Source organism: Triticum dicoccoides, chromosome 6A, assembly GCF_002162155.2.
Source record: "Triticum dicoccoides isolate Atlit2015 ecotype Zavitan chromosome 6A, WEW_v2.0, whole genome shotgun sequence".
NCBI classification, from domain to species: Eukaryota; Viridiplantae; Streptophyta; class Magnoliopsida; order Poales; family Poaceae; genus Triticum; species Triticum dicoccoides.
Genome location: NC_041390.1, coordinates 545943663 through 545966017, shown reverse-complemented (window position 1 = coordinate 545966017; position 22355 = coordinate 545943663). Strand labels below are relative to the sequence as shown.

The 22355-nt window shown below is 46.1% G+C and overlaps 3 protein-coding genes across 3 annotated transcripts; all 3 read left to right on the top strand.

Moving 5' to 3' along the window:
- Positions 1-4633: 4633 nt before the first annotated feature.
- On the top strand, positions 4634-7423 carry LOC119317814. The gene is made up of 4 exons (XM_037592310.1): positions 4634-5066; positions 6255-6338; positions 6583-6736; positions 6898-7423. Exons 1-4 carry the CDS (start codon positions 4718-4720, stop codon positions 7112-7114), a joined length of 804 nt encoding a protein of 267 aa, XP_037448207.1. The 5' UTR covers positions 4634-4717; the 3' UTR covers positions 7115-7423.
- Positions 7424-8179: 756 nt separating this feature from the next.
- Positions 8180-9188, top strand: LOC119317813 (PLAT domain-containing protein 3-like). The gene is made up of 2 exons (XM_037592309.1): positions 8180-8337; positions 8435-9188. Exons 1-2 carry the CDS (start codon positions 8245-8247, stop codon positions 8897-8899), a joined length of 558 nt encoding a protein of 185 aa, XP_037448206.1. The 5' UTR covers positions 8180-8244; the 3' UTR covers positions 8900-9188.
- A 9928-nt stretch (positions 9189-19116) lies between these two features.
- Positions 19117-20549, top strand: LOC119317812. Its single transcript, XM_037592308.1, has one exon. It carries the CDS (start codon positions 19240-19242, stop codon positions 20161-20163), a length of 924 nt encoding a protein of 307 aa, XP_037448205.1. The 5' UTR covers positions 19117-19239; the 3' UTR covers positions 20164-20549.
- The last annotated feature ends 1806 nt before the right edge of the window (positions 20550-22355 follow it).

The window sequence follows — 22355 nt, the reverse complement described above, 5'->3', positions numbered from 1 at the left end:
GCACCGCTACAATATTACCGAGGACTATGGTGGAAGGGGGCACCGCACACGGCTAAGAATATGATCACGTGGATCAACTTGTGTCTCTAGGGGTGCCCCTGCCTCCGTATATAAAGGTTCAAGAGAGGGGGGCCGGCCGGCCAAGGTGTGGCGCGCCAGGAGGAGTCCTACTCCTTCTGGGAGTAGGACTCCCCCCTTTCCTAGTTGGAATAGGATTCGTGGAGGGGGGGGGGAGATGAGAGAGAGGAGGAAGGGGGGCTGGCCCCCTCTCCTTGTCCAATTCGGACCAAGGGGGGAGGGGCGCGCGGCCCATCTCTGGCCACCTCTCCTCTCTTCCACTAAGGCCCACTAAGGCCCATATACCTCCCGGGGGGTTCCGGTAACCTCCCGGTACTCCGGTAAAATCCCGATTTCACCCGGAACACTTCCAATATCCAAACATAGGCTTCCAATATATCAATCTTTATGTCTCGACCATTTCGAGACTCCTCGTCATGTCCGTGATCACATCCGGGACTCCGAACAACCTTCGGTACATCAAAATGCATAAACTCATAATATAACTGTCATCGTAACCTTAAGCGTGCGGACCCTACGGGTTCGAGAACAATGTAGACATGACCGAGACACGTCTCCGGTCAATAACCAATAGTGGAACCTGGATGCTCATATTGGCTCCTACATATTCTACGAAGATCTTTTATCGGTCAGACCGCATAACAACATACATTGTTCCCTTTGTCATCGGTATGTTACTTGCCCGAGATTCGATCGTTGGTATCCTATACCTAGTTCAATCTCGTTACCGGCAAGTCTCTTTACTCGTTCTGTAATACATCATCCCGCAACTAACTCATTAGTTGCAATGCTTGCAAGGCGTAAGTGATGTGCATTACCGAGAGGGCCCAGAGATACCTCTCCGACAATCGGAGTGACAAATCCTAATCTCGAAATACGCCAACCCAACATGTACCTTTGGAGACACCTGTAGAGCTCCTTTATAATCACCCAGTTACATTGTGACGTTTGGTAGCACACAAAGTGTTCCTCTGGCAAACGGGAGTTGCATAATCTCATAGTCATAGGAACATGTATAAGTCATGAAGAAAGCAATAGCAACATACTAAACGATCGGGTGCTAAGCTAATGGAATGGGTCATGTCAATCAGATCATTCAACTAATGATGTGATCCCGTTAATCAAATAACAACTCTTTGTCCATGGTTAGGAAACATAACCATCTTTGATTAACGAGCTAGTCAAGTAGAGGCATACTAGTGACATTCTGTTTGTCTATGTATTCACACATGTATTATGTTTCCTGCTAATACAATTCTAGCATGAATAATAAACTTTTATCATGATATAAGGAAATAAATAATAACTTTATTATTGCCTCTAGGGCATATTTCCTTTAGTATTGGCGAATTAGCCCTCGACTGCAACCATGCGAGAAACAGCTGCCTGGCGCACATGGATGTCAGGCAGACCCTACATGCAGGGCTAGTTTGGTATAAATTGCATCTCCACGTCATACATTGGTCTTAGTGCTAGAAACCACACGCACTATAAAGTGGAATGGAGGGAGTATATGTAATGCTCTATAAGTATTTAGAACATTTTATATTTCATTTGAAGGATTTTTTATCACTTATGCCACTAGTTGTGTCTCACTATTTAGTTTTGCCATTAAAAGTTACAACTGCTAAAAAATGCCATCATTCTGTGAGATGCTTGCTCGAAAATGCCATTAGATATCTCAAAAATGCCATTGGACATCGTTATTTTCAGGTCAAACCCGTTGACCATGTTGTATGACAAAAATACCCATAGACCCACATTTCAGTTATTTCTATCTCACAATCATATGTATGGGCCCCACTTGTAAGAGTAAGCAAGCGAACAATTTTACAGGAAAATAAGAACATTGTTGGGATCAAGTAGGACCCACACTTTACTGTAGTGAGATAAAGGAGAGCTGACATGTTGGTCCATAGGTATTTATGTCATTATAATAGGGTAAACGAGATTTGAGCTCACAGTAATGATGGCCGGTGGCATCTTTGAGCATGCGCCTGACGAAGCGATGGAATTTTTTAGCAGTTGAAACTTCTAGTGGCAAAATTAAGTAGTGGGTCACAACTAGTGGCATAGATGATAAAACCCTTATTTAAATATCAATGGGTCTAATAAGACCAAGAGGTGGAAGGAAACTTGGGCCATGAAGGCCCACGCGAAGGTGCCCCCCCTTTCCTATTGGGGGCCGAATCATGGGAGGGAGTAGGACTCCTCCCCCCCGGCTAGCGCATCAAGGGAGGCTTTCCTCCCTTGGTGGCTGCCCTCTCCTTCCCTCCTAACCTATATATACTAGAGGATTTCTCTCTATTGATACATAAGTTTTGAAGCCTCCTCTAGTTGATCTAGTTCACGTTCTAGTTGATCCTAGTTGAGTAATTAGAGCGAGCCCTAGCCATCTCTAATCCTCATAATTTGAAGCCCCGTGTGGTTCTAAACTCCGCCCTTTAATTCTACGGCGACGATTAGCTCTAGACGGCAAAGCGCTGCCGGATCGTGAAGATCGTACACTTGCAACCAAGTAGAGAGGCCGTGCTTTCGGTCTTCTGTTCGAGGGATCGTTCGAGGGCGGTTCACGGGATCATCATCAGCGTTCGAGGGACTCCAAGTACGATCTACACTGACTCGTCTACTTCCACTACACTCTCGGAGTCGGCAACGAACGTTGAGCACAACTCGTTATGCATCTTCATATTGTTCCTGGGTGATCGTAGGCCGATTTTTTTTTGTTTTCTACTACGTTTCCCAACAACTCTCACCTTCTCAGGGGATGACAAAATGGCAGCCTATGAATTTTTCTTTTCCTTGGTAGATTAGTTTTTCAAAGAGTTTTCTCTCTTGAACTGTGCATCCAAATCCCAACCCGTTTTCATAGTTGGATTCCTCACATCGAGATCTTTGAAACTAGATCTCATGTTAACAGGTTTCGATGATTTTTTTATGAAAACCCCAAAAAACGTCACTGGAAACACGTTCTTTTTTTGTATTTTTCCCTTTTCGAGAGACACAACAGTGCTTCTCACGAGAGCAAATCTGTGCGTCCACGAGAAGCAAATATGTGCATCTTGTGAAACAAAAAAAAAGTGTTTGTTTCCTTTTCTAAGAGGCACAATGATGCCTCTCACGAAAGCAAATCCGTACCTCCACAAGAAGTATAAATGTGCCTCTCATGGAAGGAAAAAACACTTTCCGAGAGGCACAGTTGCGTGCCTCTCGTGAAAGTCACTGAAATGTTTTTTTTACTTTCTGAGAGGCACAATTATGCATTTCTTAGAAGCAGAAATATGATAACATTTTTTTTCCTTTTTCGAGTGCCTTTCATGAAAGCAAATATGTGTCTCCATGAAAAGCAAATTCATGCCTCTTGTGGAAGAAAAAACATGTTTGCTCCTAAATATTTACTTTTCAAAATAAATCTCCAAAATCTACAAAAAAAAAGGTGAAAACCGAAAATCTGGAAAGAAATGAAAAACATATAAACGCCGAAAACCCGTACAGAAAATATAAAAAAACATACGACACTTGGAGGCGGTTAGAGTGCGGCGCGCTCTCAACCCACCAATAGTGACTTTTGAGGGGCTCCCGCAAGGGGTACCTCCTAGTTAGTTGCCTATATGTCGCCGGATAGTGTCATAGCGCGTACCCCACCAGTACGAGCGCCTCCTCGAGACGGCCCATTCCCGGTTTTTGTCCCCACCGATTTTGCGGAGGTTCCCTGACCAGATATTTTCTTGTTTCTACCTTTTGTTTGTTTTTTCAAAAAAAATCATTTTACTTATTTCCCCTTTTACTTCTTGTTTTTTTCTTTCCTTACTTCTTTCTATTTCCTTTTTCTTCTTTCATTTTTGCAAACACATTTCAAATTCCTGACATTTTTCGAGATCATTAACATTATTTAAAATCATAAACATTTCCCAACTTCGTGAACACTTTTTTGGAAAATAATGAACAATTTTTAAATTTGTGAATAGTTTCTTGAAATTATGAACATTTTGTGAAACTCATGAACATTGTTTTGAATTGCTGAATTTTAGCCGACCAACATGTTTTTTGAAATTGGGGAACATTTTTTGAAATTCAAGAACATTTTTTTGTTTTGACGGACACTTTTGAATCATTGAACTTTTTTGAAATGTGGGAACAATTTTGGAAAATCGTGTACAATTTTCAATCTTGTGAACTTTTTAAATTCATGAACATTTTTTAAATCCACAAACATTTTTTTAATATGAGAACATTTGTTCAAAATCATGTACATTATATGATTTCCTTAATATTTTTTGTAAATCGTTAACAATATTTTGAATCTACGATTTTTTTTTCAAAATCACAAACGCTTTTTGATTACCCGAACATTTTTCAAAATCATAAGCGTATTTTTAAAATGTTATGATTTATCGAACAATTTTTTCCAGTTTTTAATTACGAGCATTATTTTAATGCCGAATTATTTGAAAAATAGAAAAAAGGAAAATCGGGGGCGGCCCGCCCTGCCCGCACATGGGCCGGCGAAAAGCGCGTGCAAGAGGGAGCGGGGGGCGCGCGTAACCTCGCCGCCCCCTTTGCTCCGCCGCGCCGTAGAGAGTTCTGCTAGATTTGCGGCTGCTCGAGCCAGGAAAGCCCAAGAACAACGCACACGGAGATGAGCTTAGCGCTTCTAGGGGGCTACTCCTCCGCCGAGGACGACGACCCCGCCGCCGGCGCCGGCGCCGAGCTGAGCGACTCCGGCGACTCATCAGCCGAAGAGGCCGGATCTGACGGAGACGAGAAGTCCGCTCCATCGAAGCCGGCTGCGAAGCCCCGCCCCCGCGTAAACCCTAGCCCCGGAGATGGGGACTCCTCGCTGCCCTCGGCGCTAGATGTCTTCGCCGAGATCTCCGGGCCCCCGGCTTTCCTCAACCGCAGGGTGGCCCAGCCCGAGGAGGTCGGGGAGGCGCTCGGCGTGCTCGATCACCGCTCCGACTCCAAGAGGAGAAAGCCGCCACCTCCCGGTGAGACGTTTAAACTACTGCTAATTTTCCAGCAGATTATCGTGCTTGTTCAAAACTGGCTGTGTTTGCCACTGACAAATGGGGATTTATTCGGCAAAACTTGAACCAGTTGTTCAGATATGGTACAACTAAGGAGTACAGTTAGCGTATTACATGAGTTTTTGTTGTTGTTGCTATAGTGTCAGCTTTCTTAGTGGTCTCGAGGCATTTGATTGTAGAATTGCATCGCTATAAGGTTAGTTGTTTCAATTGCTTGGCAGTTCATGGACCGTTCGGTGCTAGAGCCTTAGAGTTTGTCAATTCAATTGTATTCTAGAGTAACTTACAATGCACTGGTCTGTGTTCTACTTGGAAGTTAGTTAATCTGTAGTTGTGTTGGTGTGTTTATGGTGCCTTGTTGTATGAACTATAAAGGCCTGTCCAGTCTTTTGTTTGTGATAAGTGACTAAGTGAGTAGAATGAGGGAAGGTACTGATATTTTCTGTTTTTATTTTACATGTCATAATGCTTTGTTGCTATGAGCAAGTATCATGAAGCCGAGATGGTGGCATAGCCAGCTTATGTAGGTTAGAAAAGAGTTATGGAACACACTTATGCAGATGAAGACATGTGTCTTTCACTTTAGTTGAGCGTTCAACATATTAGCTCCCTTGCAGGTTGATGTACACGACGAGGGTTGCAGTCGCATTATTGGTATATGCTACTTGTGCACTATGTATGCACTGCGGCTAGAAATTGCATGTTTGAATTGGCATCCATTCTCACATCACAAAATAAGGCGAGAAGTGCATAGATGTGTTTTGGGCTGTAACTAGTAACCTGCTCTCACTTCAGTGTGTTTGCTAGACCACTTAGAAGGACTATAGACCTGGGTATCTGGCTTACTTCTTGCACGAAAGATTTACATGCAACTATTTGTCCAAGCAGTTTTTAACGGAATAGGTCGACAAAAACCTGCAATACTCTGTTTGAGGACATCAAATGGATATAATTGGCCATTTTGAATTGGATCTGTACTGTTATACAGAATTTTATAGCTTGTAAATATGTTTGAATATGAGATGCATACTAAAGTAGATCTTATCATGTGTGTTGGCTTCTGATAATGTCCCTAGTTCCACTCATGCCAATTATTATATTTGGAATCCAAGTTGGCTGCTGGCTAATCTGACTAAAAACTATGTTCAGGTGCGGTTGTGGCGGCGAAACCACAGATGGTTGCCATCCGTGAACGAGTTAGCAGTGACGTGAAGAATGGTGCCAATCCTCCAGGTTCTGTTGAATGTTCATCTAAGTTACATTGTTGTGCCCTTTTTAATAGGATCGGCTCTGTTACTAGTCTGTGAAATATCATATAGCTAGTTAATATGCTTGAATATGGGATAGATAGTAAAGCATCTTATCATATATGCTGGCATCTGATAAAATTCCTAGTACTGCACTTATGCTCATGCTAATTATTCTATTCCAAATTCATGTTATCTCCTGGCTAATCTGACTAGAAAACTATCTACAGTTGCTGTTGTGTCGGCGAAACCACAGTTGGTTGCTGGTCATGAACGAGTTACCAGTGACACGAAGAATGGTGCCAATCCTCCAGGTTCAGTTGAAGGAAAGAGAAAAATAGGGGCTGCAAATCCTGGTCCAGAAGATGCTGCCGAGCTTCTAAGGTAACAAATGGCCACTTTGATTCATGAGTATAACTATGAACTAACTAATCAAAAGCATACCGAGCATATATATGGCTGAATTCTTTGTACAATCTGTTGTCATTCCTGGTTATGTCTTATATAGGGCTCCTGACAGCTTTTTTTAACTCTTCCGATTGTAGAATGTGCCTCCAGTGTGGTATACCAAAGACCTATTCACACGCGCAAGGAATGGTATGCCCTGTTTGCAACGACAGACCGGTGCAGGCAAAAGAGCCGGAGAAGAAGAAGGGTTCTGCTGTCAAAGACAAGGAGAAAGTGAAGAGGATGAGAGGGCAGTCGTCACATGCATCTTGGAAGAGTGAAACTGAGATGGCTCTGCGGCAACAATTCGACTGACGGGTGTCACCGGGAGTGCTGGTGCACTCAGTCTGTACACTAGGTAGAATCGAATCTCTTTGCTTGTTCCATTGCGTCGCGTGGCTTCCAGATTGCCATCGTTTTGTTTCTTGTATTTGCAGCTCTCTGACATGCACGGATTAAGTTTCGCGAGCTGTATACGTTAAAATGTTTTCCAGCCCAGCCATGTTTCGAGTAAGTTACTCAGGGCCCCTTTGCTTCAGGGACATTTTCCTGTGCCCATCAGTAACTGGATGACCTATGAGATTCCCATGAGATTTTTGCGTATCATAGAAGAATCCCTGAATACTGAACTGGTTGTGCTTCCTGCTGTTATTTGCATTGGTGACATGGAAATCTTAGCCCATGGTCCGAAATTCGCTTTGCATTCTTGCTAATCATAGAAGCCTCCAGTGTGGAGGCAATTATGTCTAGTAATGTGGCGGCATGTGGCATAACATGGCCAACATGGGAGCAACCCACGGAGATGAACAGATCCAGTCCTGCCGCGATCCTGATCGTATTATCAGTACTACTACATTTGTGCAGCTTACCACTAACCTGTCTTGTGGGATTCCCTTGGGACACGTTCATGGTCTCCAATGCTTATGCCTTTATTTGTTCTTGTCCAAGTTGGGTCCATCATACGTACGTATTTGTCATGCTAACTGGCTTGAAATTCCACAATGTATGGATCGGTTCTGGGCCTCAAGGTGAACCCCGTTTGCAGACATTTCACGGTCTCTAGATCTTCAGCTTTAAGACCTTCTGCCATGATACTTACTTGTGATCGGATCTCAAGGCTATTCCATCGTTCTTTCGAATTCAGTATGAGAACAGTAGGCAGATATTTGGAACGAGCAACTGCGGAGGGCGGGTGGCACGGCCCTGTCTGTCCTCTGTCGGCCATGATGCGTCCATTGAATAATGCAGGGTTAATTCAGACGAGCAGGGACAAAACTGCGCAGTTTTTAAAAGCTTTCCGGATCGGATCGACGCCACGGTGGCACACGGTGCCAGCCAAGGCCCCACGCGGCCTCATCACCCACTTCCATTTTATACCATCCACTCCCCCCAGCAATCTCACACATCCCCACACGAACGATCAAACTCGGATCCGTCCGCCAGCCATGGCTCGGCTCGCCGCCCTCCTCCTCGCCTTCGCCGTCGCCGTCTCCGCCACCACGCTGGCCCACGGCCGCGACCTCCCGACCCAGATCAAGGTGACTCACCATCCTCCCCCTCCCATCCTCTCCTCTTGACATGGTTACTACTCTGCTCGTGTACTCATCTCGTTTGCCGGCTTCGACGGATCCGCAGCTGACCAAGGGCGGCGGCGCGGTGGGCGGCGACAGCCAGGAGTGCGTGTACACGGTGTACGTGCGGACGGGGTCGATCTGGAAGGCCGGGACGGACGCCAACATCACTCTGGAGCTCTACACGGCGGGCAACGCCGACGGCGTGGCCATCTCGGACCTGCCGTCGTGGGGCGGGCTCATGTGGGGGGGCCACTCCTACTTCGAGCGCGGCAACCTGGACATCTTCAGCGGGCGCGGGCCGTGCATGGCCACCGCGCCCTGCCGGATGAGGGTCTCCTCCGACGGCACCGGCGCGCACCACGGCTGGTACTGCAACTACGTGGAGGTCACCGTCACCGGCCCACACCGCGGCTGCGCGCAGCAGCTCTTCACCGTCGAGCAGTGGCTCGCCACCGACGCCGCGCCCTACAAGCTCGAGGCCGTCGTCGACCGCTGCCCCGCCGATGGCGCCGCCGCCTCGGAGTAAGACCGAGTACGCCGGCCTCACACTGTGTGGTGGTAGCAATAAGCTGCGGGGCCGTGCGTGCCGGCCCCGTGATCCGCGTGCGCCGCGCCGGAGATGTACTACTATATGAGTTCGTGCTGCTGGTGGCGAAATAATCGGGGACCTGATTTGTACTGTGTGCCATTAGTGGGAGTTGTGATTAGTTGCGGTGGCTGTTTTGTACGTTGATGGTGTCAATATGGCATCTTCATTTGTGTGTATCTTTGTCCATGTTTTCATGCGGTGAATGTAGATTCAGTTCCAAGCTCTAGTCGACTGCGTCCATGGTGCAGCAGTGTAGCCGAGTCGTGGTGTCCGGCTCCCGCGCGCGGACGCGTGGATAGTAGCTCGAGCTAGAATGCCAATGCACCCTGCACACAACGTGCGTGGCGTGCCACGGCGATTGATGATTTCTCGACGCTTTCAGGGCGCGCGACTCATCATCAGAATTAAAAACATTAGAGTAGAATCATCATTCAGCGAGCAATTTATAGACAACTGGTGACTACTCCATTTAGAGGAAATATTTCTGGGTATCTGTCAAATAAGTTTTTTTCCCAGAGGATTCTCTGTGTAGATGTTTCATATATGAAATATAAGATGAAAAATGGAGAAGCGACTAAGGGCATCTCCAATACCGTGCCGCAAATCGGACTCACTGTCCGTCCACAGAGCTACATGTCGTCAGATCCTATTCACCGCACCTGTCGAGGATAACGACTAAACATGCATCCACGCCTGCAGTACTGGGCTGGCCATTTCGTATCTTCTGTGTTTTTTCTGTGGTTTCCCGAACCGGTTTTTACTCTTTTCATTGTTTTTTTCTTTTTTCTCTCTCTCTCTTTTCCTTTATTTTACTTTTTTATTTTCATTTTCAGTGTTTTTTTCGAAATATGGAAACAACTTTTAAATTCGTGATTTGTTTTTGAAATACGGGAAAACTTTAAAATTCCTTAACGTTTTATGAAATTTGAGAACACTTAATAAGTCTATAAACATTTTTTATATCTATGAATATATTTTGAAACCAAGTTCGTGAACATTTCTATAAATACAAGGTCATATTTTCAAATTCATGAACATTTTACGAAGAACAGGGCCATTTCTTCAAATTCGTTAAATTTAGAAATTAATGAATTTTCTTGAAATCATAGAATGATTTTCAGAATTTGTGAATAAATTTTGAATTTCTAGAACACTTTACAAAATCATGAACACTTTTTGAAAATCATGAACTTTTTTGAATTTCAATTTTTTAAATCCAAAACATTTTTTGAATTTGGGATTTCAAACATTTTTTAGTTTCATAACTTTTTCTGAAATCCAGAATAATTATTTGAATTTGGAATATGTAAACTTTTTTTAATTTCACTAGTTCTATTGAAATACCAAAACATTATTTTTTTCTGAATTTGGAATTCGTGACCATTTTTTATTTTAAAAAGGGAAAAAGAAATAAAGACAAAAAACGAAAAAACAGGCCCCCGGTCCGTAGATGGGCCGACCCAAAGAGATCTGACGAGTAGAGGGGAGCCGGTTGCTTGCTTTCTACCGCGTGACGCGTATAATAGCGAAATATAGGAGTTCCCCACCTTCTTTGCTCCTGACAAGTGGCACACAGCATGCGCCCCACCTTGTCACAATATAGGAGTTTTCTCTTTTTTCATAGTTTATTCAGACTATTTTATATGTTTCAATGATATTTTTTCTTCAAGAAAAAACAGGAATAAGAAAACCCAAAAATGGAATAAAAACCACAAGAAAGAAATCATAGCCCGAAAGGATGATTACGGTTTTCACTTCTTTTTGGAAGCACATGCTGTGTTTCTCTCTTTTTACAGGGGAGCACAAATGTGCTTCTCATAGAAGACAAATTGTCCTTTCCCCGTATTTGGAATCATAATTGTATTTTTTTTTCCTTTTGAGAAGCACACTCGTGAAACCTAAAAAAATTTCTCACCAAATTCTAGCAAAGCAAGGGAAAAGACAAAAAAAAACATGCTCCCTCAGGATGCAACCAGCGCGGGACACGTGGTGGCACACTGGGAGCTGAGGAGGAGCCCCGCTGATTATTTGCTCTCTGAGCTCCCCCATATGTCGCCCGTACTAAGTCCTATTAACAACTCGCCTACAACGCAACAGTATTTGGGTCGCCTATCGACAAGTTTTTTGTGTGTTTTCTTGTCAGTTAGTTCACTAGTTTGCATCGGCTTTCTTTGTCTTTTTTTTTGTTTTCGTTTTCTTCATATATCCCCTTTCCTTGTTTCCTTTGGTTTTTTTGTTTCTTATTATTTTTGCTTTTTAAAATTATTTTTCTCTTGTGTCACCACATGTCTAATTTTTCATTAGTATTCTACATTTTTTATACATCTTGAATATTTCTCAATACACATTTAATGTTTCTAAATACATGATATGTGAGTCAACTAAGCAAGGCTATGCCCACAATGAGGGCAAATGGATCGACTCAGTTAATTGGTTCTGACTTTATTTTTGTTCATTCTTGTTGATTTCATTTTTTTTGCTTTCTAGTTCTTTCAGGCCTTTGACTAGTTTTTTTTTCTGTTTTTTTTTCTTCAAAAAGACAGGCTATTGCCCCCTCCCTTCCAAGTTGGGCAGCGGAATGTTGCAAAAGCCCATTAACTATTAATCCACATAGCTAAAACTCGCAGTGGCACGCACGTCCGTAGCACGCATAAGACCACCCATTTTCTTGAAGTGCACTCGCTATGCGTCACTCTCCCACCACCCATGCCATTTCATTTTATCTTAAAACATAAATTTGTTGTATCTTTTAAACCGAAGTCCAAAACAAGTTTCGTTCGCATATTCACGAGCGTTACAACGAGTACATTCAAATAATACAAATTTTCAATAAATTTAGACTCCCATTTAAAAAAATTACCAAGTTCAAAATATAAAACTTGATAGTCGTAAAGTTTTACAAAGTTGTACCAAGTTTCATTTGCTTTTTAGAAACTTACCATTTTAAAACTTGCTAAAGCTGTTAAAACTTGTCAAAACGTTGGAGCCCCACTTGGTTTTAAGTTTGAGATATGAAACTTATTGATTTTATCGTTCATTTCAACTAAGTTTCAGCAATGGAAACCAAACAAAATTTTAAAAACCGTGTCAAAAACATATTCAAAATGGGTCTTATTTCAATGCCATCGTCACAAGAAACACAAATATGCAAACAAAATATAAATTGGACTTTCTGTGCAAAACATATAATAAATTCAAAATTAAAAGTAAAAAAGCATGGGAGGTGGGATGAGTGCGCCATGCACTCTCTGCTAAAAGTTGTATTTGTGGACCCCTTTACATGAGTTAAGCCCTAAACACGTGCGGAGGACCAATTCAATTTGCGAATCACAAGACAATCGAGTGGCCCCAAATCTGTGTGCCCCTGTCCCTGTGTGCCACAAATCCTCTCCCATACACATAGCGTAAAATAGAGAAACCAACCAACTATGTGACTGGTCATCATGTTCGGTCTTCCGCCGTTGGCCTTTAGCTCGTCCACTCGGTGCTTGTGGACACCGAGTTGCGATGTACACGCCTAGCTTTCGTGCAAACGGCTTATGGTAGGCCGATAAGAGAGAGGGTTTCCTCAAACATATTAGTCTCAGTGGGTGTACGCATGATAATAGTTAGTCTTGATTCCTACCATCATTTTTTATATTTAATTTTGTTAGGATGTGTGTCTTAAAACTACAAAACTATAAACTACTTATGTAGACATGAAGAGGAAGAGTTCAATCGAGAACTTTTTCAAGCCAACTCGGACTAGTAGCCAATTTACTTTAGAATAAATTACTAAGACCATTAATCATGGTGGTGTAGAGCCAAATTCAGATTAATACAGATAAAATTTTATTCATATTGTAGAACATCAAACATGTTTTGAGAATCTAGACGACTAGACCTTCTGATAGTTACCATGATATATGAGTGTGATTGTGATCGATACTTCTAGTTCAAGCGCCCACCCCTCTATCACCATTTTCTGGCTCCGGTCCTGACCGCTACCGCTGATGGAGAAGAGAAGCCACGCCGACTATGGGAGGAGTGGGTATGATCTGATCAACGTACTAGCAAACTTAGAAGACATACATTAACTTAAGGATTCTATCTTCTGGTCAAACCATCAGTACTACCCCCTCAAACCACCCATGGACCTAAGGCAACAATCATCACGACCCCTAAACTATCATTCCTATCACTTTTCTCCTGTCACTACTTTTTTCGATAAGGGGCGCTTTATTACTTAAAAGGTTTAAGACCCGGCCTCTGCATAACTAAGATGCACACATCCAAACCAAGTTCAAACTTAGGGAAAAAAGCGACATACAAGTAATCATAAGACTGTATGACGCCTAATCTGTGGGAGGGCTAATCCTAAGATCATGCTGCCCTCCATGTCGGGTAAGAGTATCCCTCGCCGTGTTCTCCAAGCGTGTACACACCTTCGTAAACATGTCTCGATTCTCCACACGTTGTAGAGACGACCATAAATAGAGCGTACAGGTACATCTGAGAGAAGTGCCATGTACATCGATAAACAGGTCCATGTCAGTACTAACATATAACCATCAAATTTGTCTAGTTTTGGGCGCAATCGTGCAAAAAAAAAGCAATTTTCTACACCAAAACCCTGCCAAAATTTGGGCCAATAGGTAGCAAGATCAAGCTGCAACTTATCGTAATCGGGAAGCTCATCTCATGTTCCTCAATGTCGTGGCTCCATTTAGTGTGGTTAGCAGCCAGCCAGCTCGCGAACGACAACTCTACACAGTCGTTGCGAACAGTTTGAGGGGGGCATGTAGGGTTTGGAGACTAGGAGTGAGAATTGCCTAAACCCCTGGTTCGTAAACAAAATATCTACATGGGCAAGCACATATTAAGGACCCATTTGACTAATTTTGTTCGGCTTTAACACAAAACAGCCACGGGAGTGTGCCCTTTATGGCATGGCTCGTGTGCGATTCAGACTGTTTTTTGTCGAATCGAACCCGCATGGAAAGTTTAGGGGCTAGCCCATATCGTTTTGCAAGTTGATAGACTAAGACGATCCCACCATACAAGTTGATATTCTCTATTCCTCAACATATACTTGAATTTGTGTCGGTACCTTTTCCTATCTCACATTCTAATTCATAACATGCAACAAAACATAAAATACAGATTTGGCCCCCACATCCAAAAGAAGCAAAACACATAATATGTTGCACACGTTAACAAATTCTAGTTGTATTATAATACATCACCTCAACTCCATACAAGCTATCACCTCTATTCGGAAATAGATGACATTTAAGAAAGTGTGCATCGAAAATCTCTATCTTGATATGTAAGAACTTAGGGTGGCTAGTGGGGAATGGCGCAGGAGATTTTCATGAATTTTATCCATGATACAGTTTTTGCAGTTAAGCTTCTACTATTAAACTTGCATGTTAAAGACGGTGGTCATTCCTCGCAAAACACTGGCCAGACTTCCATCTACTTTCCTCAGCAAAACATCCACGAAGCGTGCAACTGATGGTAGGAAGAACCCAAGAGGAGACACGCAACGACATGGCGAACGAGAACACATGCAGGGACCGGAGGTCGTATGGAGTTCCACCGCGAACCTCGACGCCCTCAGAAGCCTGAAAATGGGCACTCCGCCGGAACACTGTAGAAAGCGCCCCCAGAGGATGGCCTCCGTGCTGGCCGTGGCCGGGTAGGCTAGCTAGCGATGCGTGGGGAGCAAAGCAAGTTGGGCTCCAAATCTTGGCTCGTGGTGGAGGGTCCAGCCAGCCAGCCCAACCGCTAGCTCACCCCCTCCATCCCCTCTCAACTCCCAATAGTGTGCGTGATGCATCCCCCTTCCCATGATGGCACCCGTTTTCCCTTAAATGAATTTAACACCTTTAATCCTTTACACATCCATCACTCATGAACACCCACACCAACCTGCTTTCACAAGAAAAACAATCCACACACACACCAACCCAACCCTTCTCCCCCGGTTCTCCCTTATCATTGCTACGCGGATAAACAACAGCTAACCACGGCGACGGCCATCATCAGCAGCGTAGCCGCGGCTCGGTGCTCTGTCAGTGCTAGCTAATGCTTCGAGATACCATCATTATGCGAAGCTCGTCGCATGATTGCAGAGGATTAACAAGTAGCACTAGTGGTGGCTCATGGAAAGCGCTCCGCTGCTCCGGTCTGCATCAGTGCATGCGTAATGGTGCATCGATTGGTTTTCGTCCGTTCAGTTTGCATGTAGTATTGATCGACGCGGCAGTAGCGCTAATAATTCGTGCTCCGGGGGAGAGAAATCATGCTCGGGGGGTAGATGAATTATTTGGTTTGGCGCCGCGCCGGCCCGGCCGTGTGCCGCCACCGCGCACTCGGAGGGCTCGAGCGTGGCCATCAGGGGCGGCTGGAGCTCGGGGTCCATGCATGGTGATGGACGCCGGCCCCGTTGGGCCACCACGGCATGGAGAAGCATGTCTGTTAGATTCTTTTTGTGGCAAAACCTTTGTAGATACGTCTACTGTGTACGAACATTGCCACAGTCAGCTGACTGTGAACTGTCCGTACTTGCTTCCTCACTTGATAGCAACAGGTTCGTATGATGAGGACCGACGCATCCATGCTGGTATCTTCAGATGTATGCATAGGGCGTTTGGTTGAAATTGAAAAACTATGAGTAGTTAAATTTAAAGACAAACGTGTTTTAAATTTGTCTCTTAATAAGTCCAGAAATTGTACTCGGCACGAAAACTGGAAAAACCTTTTCGATGAAGGTGGATTTTTTATTAACTCAAAATGAAGTATCAAGGCAATACGAACAAACACAATGAGGACACACTTGGTCCCTTTATGATTAGAATGCATACAACCAACACACACACAATCATGCTGTCAAAGGGCAAAGTTATATCAGACAGAAGTTATGTCTAAGCAGAGGAAACAGAAGAAAAGGATCTCCAAAGTGATCAAAACAACGATCGTCGAACTACTACAACAACTATATGCACCAATCATTTTTTGACATCACAAGAACAGTGAGAAATGTTCTCCGGTAACAACACCTTCAGGAAGTGAACTACGCTCAACTGCTGAGGTCGCTTGATCCAACCAATAATGACTAGGCCTGAGCTCTCGCCATGAAGATCAAGTCCGAGCAATACTTTCAACAAGGTAATGACACGACAACACTGCCATTGCCAAGTATAACGTACTATGCTTAGACCTAGAGATTTCAACACACAATTTGAGACTGGGTACTCGTGAAGAACACCACCAAATCGAAATTATCATGTTGTCATCACCACTTTATGCGATCCCATTAATTACATGCGTGGCACGATCTTGGCATAAGATGTCGCACAAGTGAAGAAATACCCACACAAACAGGCAGCTAAGCAACAACAAAGAGTCGGTCGCCACCAAAAAGCCCAGAATGGAAAAGGTCATCATCGCACACGGGACAAAGATTAACGGGGGAGGAAAGTCACCCACACCACCAAAATCCCAATTGGGGGTGCTCCTGTGGTCGCACACCATCCTCTTGCTCTTTTGTTGTCACATGTGGCAGCAAAATAGTCCGACCAAACTACCCATTGTTGTTGCTCGATCAGAAGGTCCAAGACACTTCGGCTTGTTGTGACTACCGTCTAGCCGATGCCGCATCAATCGCCTAACAACGAGGGACCATGGCGGCACCCATGCCCCCGAGCAGAGGACCGCCACGATAGGGCGTAGATGGACACTGTTGCCCCTTGCGTGCCTGCAGACGGATCAAGATCGTCGGCACCGCCACCTCGCCACCAGAGATTGTCGACCATGCCAAAAACACAATTGTCACCATTACGCAACCATGCCCTTTGCCTCTAGCCGCCGCTCATAAATGACATCTCGCCACCAAAGGCTACCAGAGCGATGACCTCCCCGTTTACACCTAAATCGACCAGTGACGGGGCTTAGCCCGGCCACTGGTCTCTAAAAGCGGCCGGGGAAAGGAAGGTCAGGGAGGTAAGAGGTGGTGGTTTAGGGTTTGAGTGGTGGTGGCTATTTTTGGTTGCTGTGCGAGGTTCAATTTGTGAGAGGGGAGGACAGTGAAGCAGGAGGGGTGGCTCCCTTGCTTGGAAATCGGCAAAACCTAGTCCCTTTGCTCGTAAAACCAGAAATATTTGGCCCCACAAGGCCTAGTTGTAAGTGACACTTAGCACAATGAAACATTGACCTCATCATGCCTATGCTAACCGACAAACTGCCTCTATTCCCTCACAGAACGTCCCTACCCGCTTACCCGATCTACATATCAAATGTGGCGCCATTTTCTAGGCCACCTAGATGATGATTGTGCCTTTGCCGACCTCGGTGTGACGATATGGCTCTGTTCTCCGGCTCAGCCCACCTTTCCTGGAGCGATGCACCCATGTTAGCGCCCTAGTGCACCATTTAGTGCCTTGCCTCCTCATTGCGGGTCGTCGGAGAAGAGGTAGTGGAGGTAGATACCATCTAGCGTTGTGGTGGCTCATTGGTATACCTGGCTATTTGTCAGGCCGGGCTAGGCCTAACAAAGCCCGACGCAAAAAACCTAGCCCGACCCGGCCATCGGGCCTAGAATCCAGGCCCAAGCCCGGCCTATCAACGAAAAAACCCACCGGGCCTCTGCAAAAAAATCACAAATATGGCAGGCCTAGGCCCGGCCCATGGGTAAGACAGGGCCGGGTCGGGTCGGGCTTTTCTGGGCTGGGTCAGGTCGGGTCGGTCGGACCGGGTATCCCAAGGCCAGGGATACTCATTGGACATGAGAATGAGAGGCCGATGGTCGATCAGGTGACGCATGTAGGCACCATCATGGTGTGACGTGGTCGCAAAGGAGGCCCAACCATACATCCTCAAACTTTACAAAGTGGTCGATCGACGGTCCATAACCCTTCTTTTGCAGTGCATCCAGTAGACATGGTGTAAGTTCAATGGCTTTCAATGCATTTCACTCACTGCCTCGAGTGCACACATTGAAAGTTGGAGGACTGAATTGCACTGTCCCCACATGTTCAGTGGCTCCCGGTGCATTTCATCTACAAATCTAGGCAAGATCATGCTAGTAGGGTGACATTACCACCCAATTTGAACGCCAGCCTATCATTGTATCTGCACATCTGTTTGCAGTTTTCTGCAACAGGTAGGTTAAGCCGTTGTTGCACACTTCTCACAAACCTGCGCCCACAGCAGTATAATACAGATCGAGCCGACGTAGCACATTGAAAAGAAGAAGAATTGTATAATACTCCCTCCGTTCCATAATAGTGTAAAAAACGCTTTTATATTATGGGACAGAGGAAGTACAAAGCTGGGCTCCTCTGATGATGCTGCACTTAGAGCATCTCCAACAGACGCGCTATATAAGCGACGCGCGGTATAAAAACTGTTTTTAGCGCGCGCGGACCTGATTTTCAGTCTCCAGCGGCCGCACAAAAAACGCGCGCGCTATAACTAATGCAGCGCGCGCAGCATATTTAGTGCGCCCGGTCGCGCGCGCTGTAAACTCTGGGCTGATGCAGATGGGACCGCTTGATTGGGACCGCTGGACTCGCGTGCACCATATTTTACAGCGCTTGTTGGAGCAAACGTCTTCTAGCGCTCTAAAAAAACTACTTGCACGTTGTAAACCCGTTTTTTGGGCGCCACGCATTAGGCGGCTGTTGGAGATGCTCTTACACACAACACATAAATAGATCCTCCGCCATGCAACAGTAGATTACGCGCGCATTCTTTTTGATGGGATCAAGATCGGAAGGTGGTGGAGTGTAGCTTTACGAACACTTCCTTGAAGATACCCAGTAGATAGATTAGATTATGTATCCGTAGAACAGCTCCAAGGTCCACTTCCTTGAAGATACCCGTGATCAACTACCTCAATTAGGCCCCCGATTAGATCCCAATATTTTAGCCCAGACCACTTCACAAAAGCAATCGCCGGAGGCCGGACGCTAATCTTACCGCAGGCATACGGCCAAGCAGCACGACACGCCATTGCAGCTAGCTATCATTTTTGGCTCAAGCTTTTCCTGTTACATTACATGTTGGCTTGTCTTGTTTATTTGGGCTTAAGCACTCTTCTTTTAACTCCGGCACCAACCGAAAGCTGGACGTCGTCCGGCCGGGCTTTTAAAACTGCCACCTAAACGGACAGCTCGGTCACTCATCACAGCCTCAAGCCTCACAACAAGAAGCGGACGCTAGCTAGGAGCCTAGGAGCAGAGGAGGGAGAGGACGAGGGAGAAGAAGCTTCACACGCAGCTAGCGCAGGCGCCATGAGGGGGAGGAGGAGGGGGAGCAGCGGCACGGCCACCGACTTCCTCGTCTGCTTCCCGCCGCGGGCGCACCTGGCGCTCATGCCGCCCAAGACGGCCTGCAGCCCGTCGCGGCCGTCCGCCAGCTCCGAGCGCCGGCACAGCACCAGCGGCGCCCGGCCGTCGTCGTCCGGCTCGCACCTCAGGGTGGCCGCCAACAGGAACCCGAGCCGGCGCCACCACGCCGTGGACGTCGGCGAGGACAACGAGCCGTCGTCGCCCAAGGTGACGTGCGCGGGGCAGATCAAGGTCTCCCGGTCGGCCAAGCCCAAGGCCGCCGGTGCTGGCGGGAAGAAGAAGGCCACGTGGATGCAGGCGCTCGGGATCAAGAAGGACGCCCTGCCCTTCCTCAGCGCCCTGCACGGCGCCTTCCGGCTCAACGTCTCCGGCTGCTTCGGCAGGTTCCCCGGCGCCGTCGTCGAGTACACCTCCGGGGAGGAGGACGAGGAGGAGGAGGAGGAGGAGCAGGCGGGGCGCGCGGGGAAGGAGACGGATCGGCGCCACGGCGACGCATTGGCCAAGTGGTTCATGGTGCTCGAGGAAGGGAAGAGGGCTCCCCGCAAGAACCAGGAGCACGAGCTACCGCACGAGGAGCAGGAGAAAGAAGACGCGGCGCCGCCGGCGAACGCGCTGATGCTGATGCGGTGCCGGTCGGCGCCGGCGAAGGGGCTGGCGAGGAGGCTAGGAGTAGCCGACGCAGGGGAGGACGAGGAGGAGGCCGAGAGCGAGAGCAACAAGGCAAGGGAGGAAGAGCCGGAGAAGGAGAACCTGGTGGTGATGAGGTACCCGCCCGACTTCTTCCAGGTGTCCATGGACATCGCCAAGGAGACATGGATCGTCGGCGGCGACGACTCGGTCCTACGCTGCCGGAGCTGGAAGAAATGAGCGACGATCCATCCGTCCATCCATCCTCTCCTTCTGCGAACAATGTGTGTGTGTTTTTCAACATTTTGCCACCCGATCCTCTGCCGCCGATTCTCATTCTGAGAGCAGAGTTACCACCACAATTTGCGCATGGATCGCGTAAAGGATTCGATCAGCATGTGGCGGATTGGTTCAGAGAAGGCCGGCGTGTAGGTCTCTCAGCAAAACAAATTCTGCTCTGTAGATATTGCTGTACCATTAGGGATCCCTTGCCATATTTTTACCTTATGATATATACTATGTACATGGTGAATAGTAGTACCTGTAGTATGTGTGAGGAGTAATATGAGTGAAGTGTATTATAGCTCCCAGCCAGCGTGCAATTTAACTTTGGATTTGAGATGAAATTCTCTGGTGCTTTTCCTTACTCTTGTTTACACAGTATGCTGACTGTTAAGGATTTGTTGCTTTCTGTTTGTGTACTACTTGGGAGAATTAATTTGATGCCACCGTTCACCTCATATTAGCTGTGAGAAAATGAAACGATCTTGTCCTTTTATGAACGCCGGATGTCGGGTTCAGCGACAACTTCTTCGGTTCTGAAAGTACGATTGATAGTTAGAAAAGTCCAGGTTCATAACAAGAGCTGTACGTTGTGTATGGCCGGCTGCAATCGCTGTCAGTATGTTATCTGATGGATCTGAGCAAATACGGCAATCGCTGTCAGTATGTTATCTGATGGATCTGAGCAAATACGTTGATTAGAAGTCTCTCATTTTCAGGGAAGGTTGATTAGAAGTTAGTTAGACTGGTGCCAACTTCATCTTTGTTGTTCATTTTTCGTCATTCCTTACTTTCAGTTGTGCCACTATTGTTGGCCTTTACCCACTTGTCCCTCACGTCACCTCTTGGGCAACAACGGCGGAAACCCTAGCTCGCACCGTCGGCCCTCATCCACTGCCCCACCTCCCCTCGCCGTCACTAGTGGACACTGTAAATCTAAGTCCATGCAGCGGATGGCGGCGGCGGGGTTTCTCGCAGTGCAATCCCCTCTGATAACCCAAGGTATCCTTGGGCGATTGCTGCTTCTTCCAGTGGTGCGATGACCAGGTAGCCCTGGCATAGGGGAGTGGTCGAATCCCTTCTATGTTAGATTTACCGAATCCCTTCCCTCTATTGTATCATTGACCCTCATTGAGTCAAAGTGATTAGCAAAAACAAAATTTCCTTGATTTTTGTGTTACTTGGTGTTTCTGTTTAGGGTAGAATAATTTCCTCGCACTGAGGATGATTCCACCAAGCCATCTTACTTGACATAACCTATCGAGTTCGAGTGACACCAAATTTTGGCACACAAAAAAACCACTTAGTATATTTATGTAGAATTAATTTAAAATTTTTAATGTAGGGCCATGCCGTCAAATTTCATTCTTCATGAAACTCATAATACTCCAGATTCAAGTCTCTAGTTACATCGACATCGTAGGGTGAAAACAAGCTATGGTAATCTATAAAGCATTTTTCCATACTTTCAAAATTGCATCTATGAAATGAGATCGATTATTTCTCATAGCCAAATGAGATGAAGTTTTTTGCTACAATGCATATTTCAAATTAAATTTTGCTATAACACCCCACCCCCTCACTGTGTACTAGGCAAGAAGTAGAACATTCACTGCTTATAGATTAAGCACACCCGTAGAATTTGCAACAGAGTGTGGTGACACAAGGCGTGGTGCCACAACATCAGCATGGTTTTAGTGCTCAACAGGTGGGTAATTTGCAACATGGCCCAGTTCTTTTGAGCAGAATATGGAGAATCTCGGTCCCGAAAATCCCGGGCGAAAAGAACTCGATTGAATTTCCAAAATCTAAACCGGATTCTCCAGAATCCTAGTGCAATCCCAAAATCCCAAAATACCTGGTTTCTTCCACAATCTCAGAATTCTGCCTAGTCCCACAAAAGTAAACGTTTCGAAGTATAGCCGTACACATATTGTATCACGTATTTACGGTCAAAATGCCACCCCGCAGTCCAGCCCGAGACCCCAACAACGAGCTGACGCACCCGACCGCTCGCTCGTCGCCTAGTTCCCGCACCGCATCGGGGCAGCGGACCTTCAACCCGCCCCCGCCCCCGCCGGCCAGCCCGCCCCCGCCCCCCACCAACCCGCCCCCGCCAGCCAGCCTTCCTTGCCCCGTCAGCTTCACAA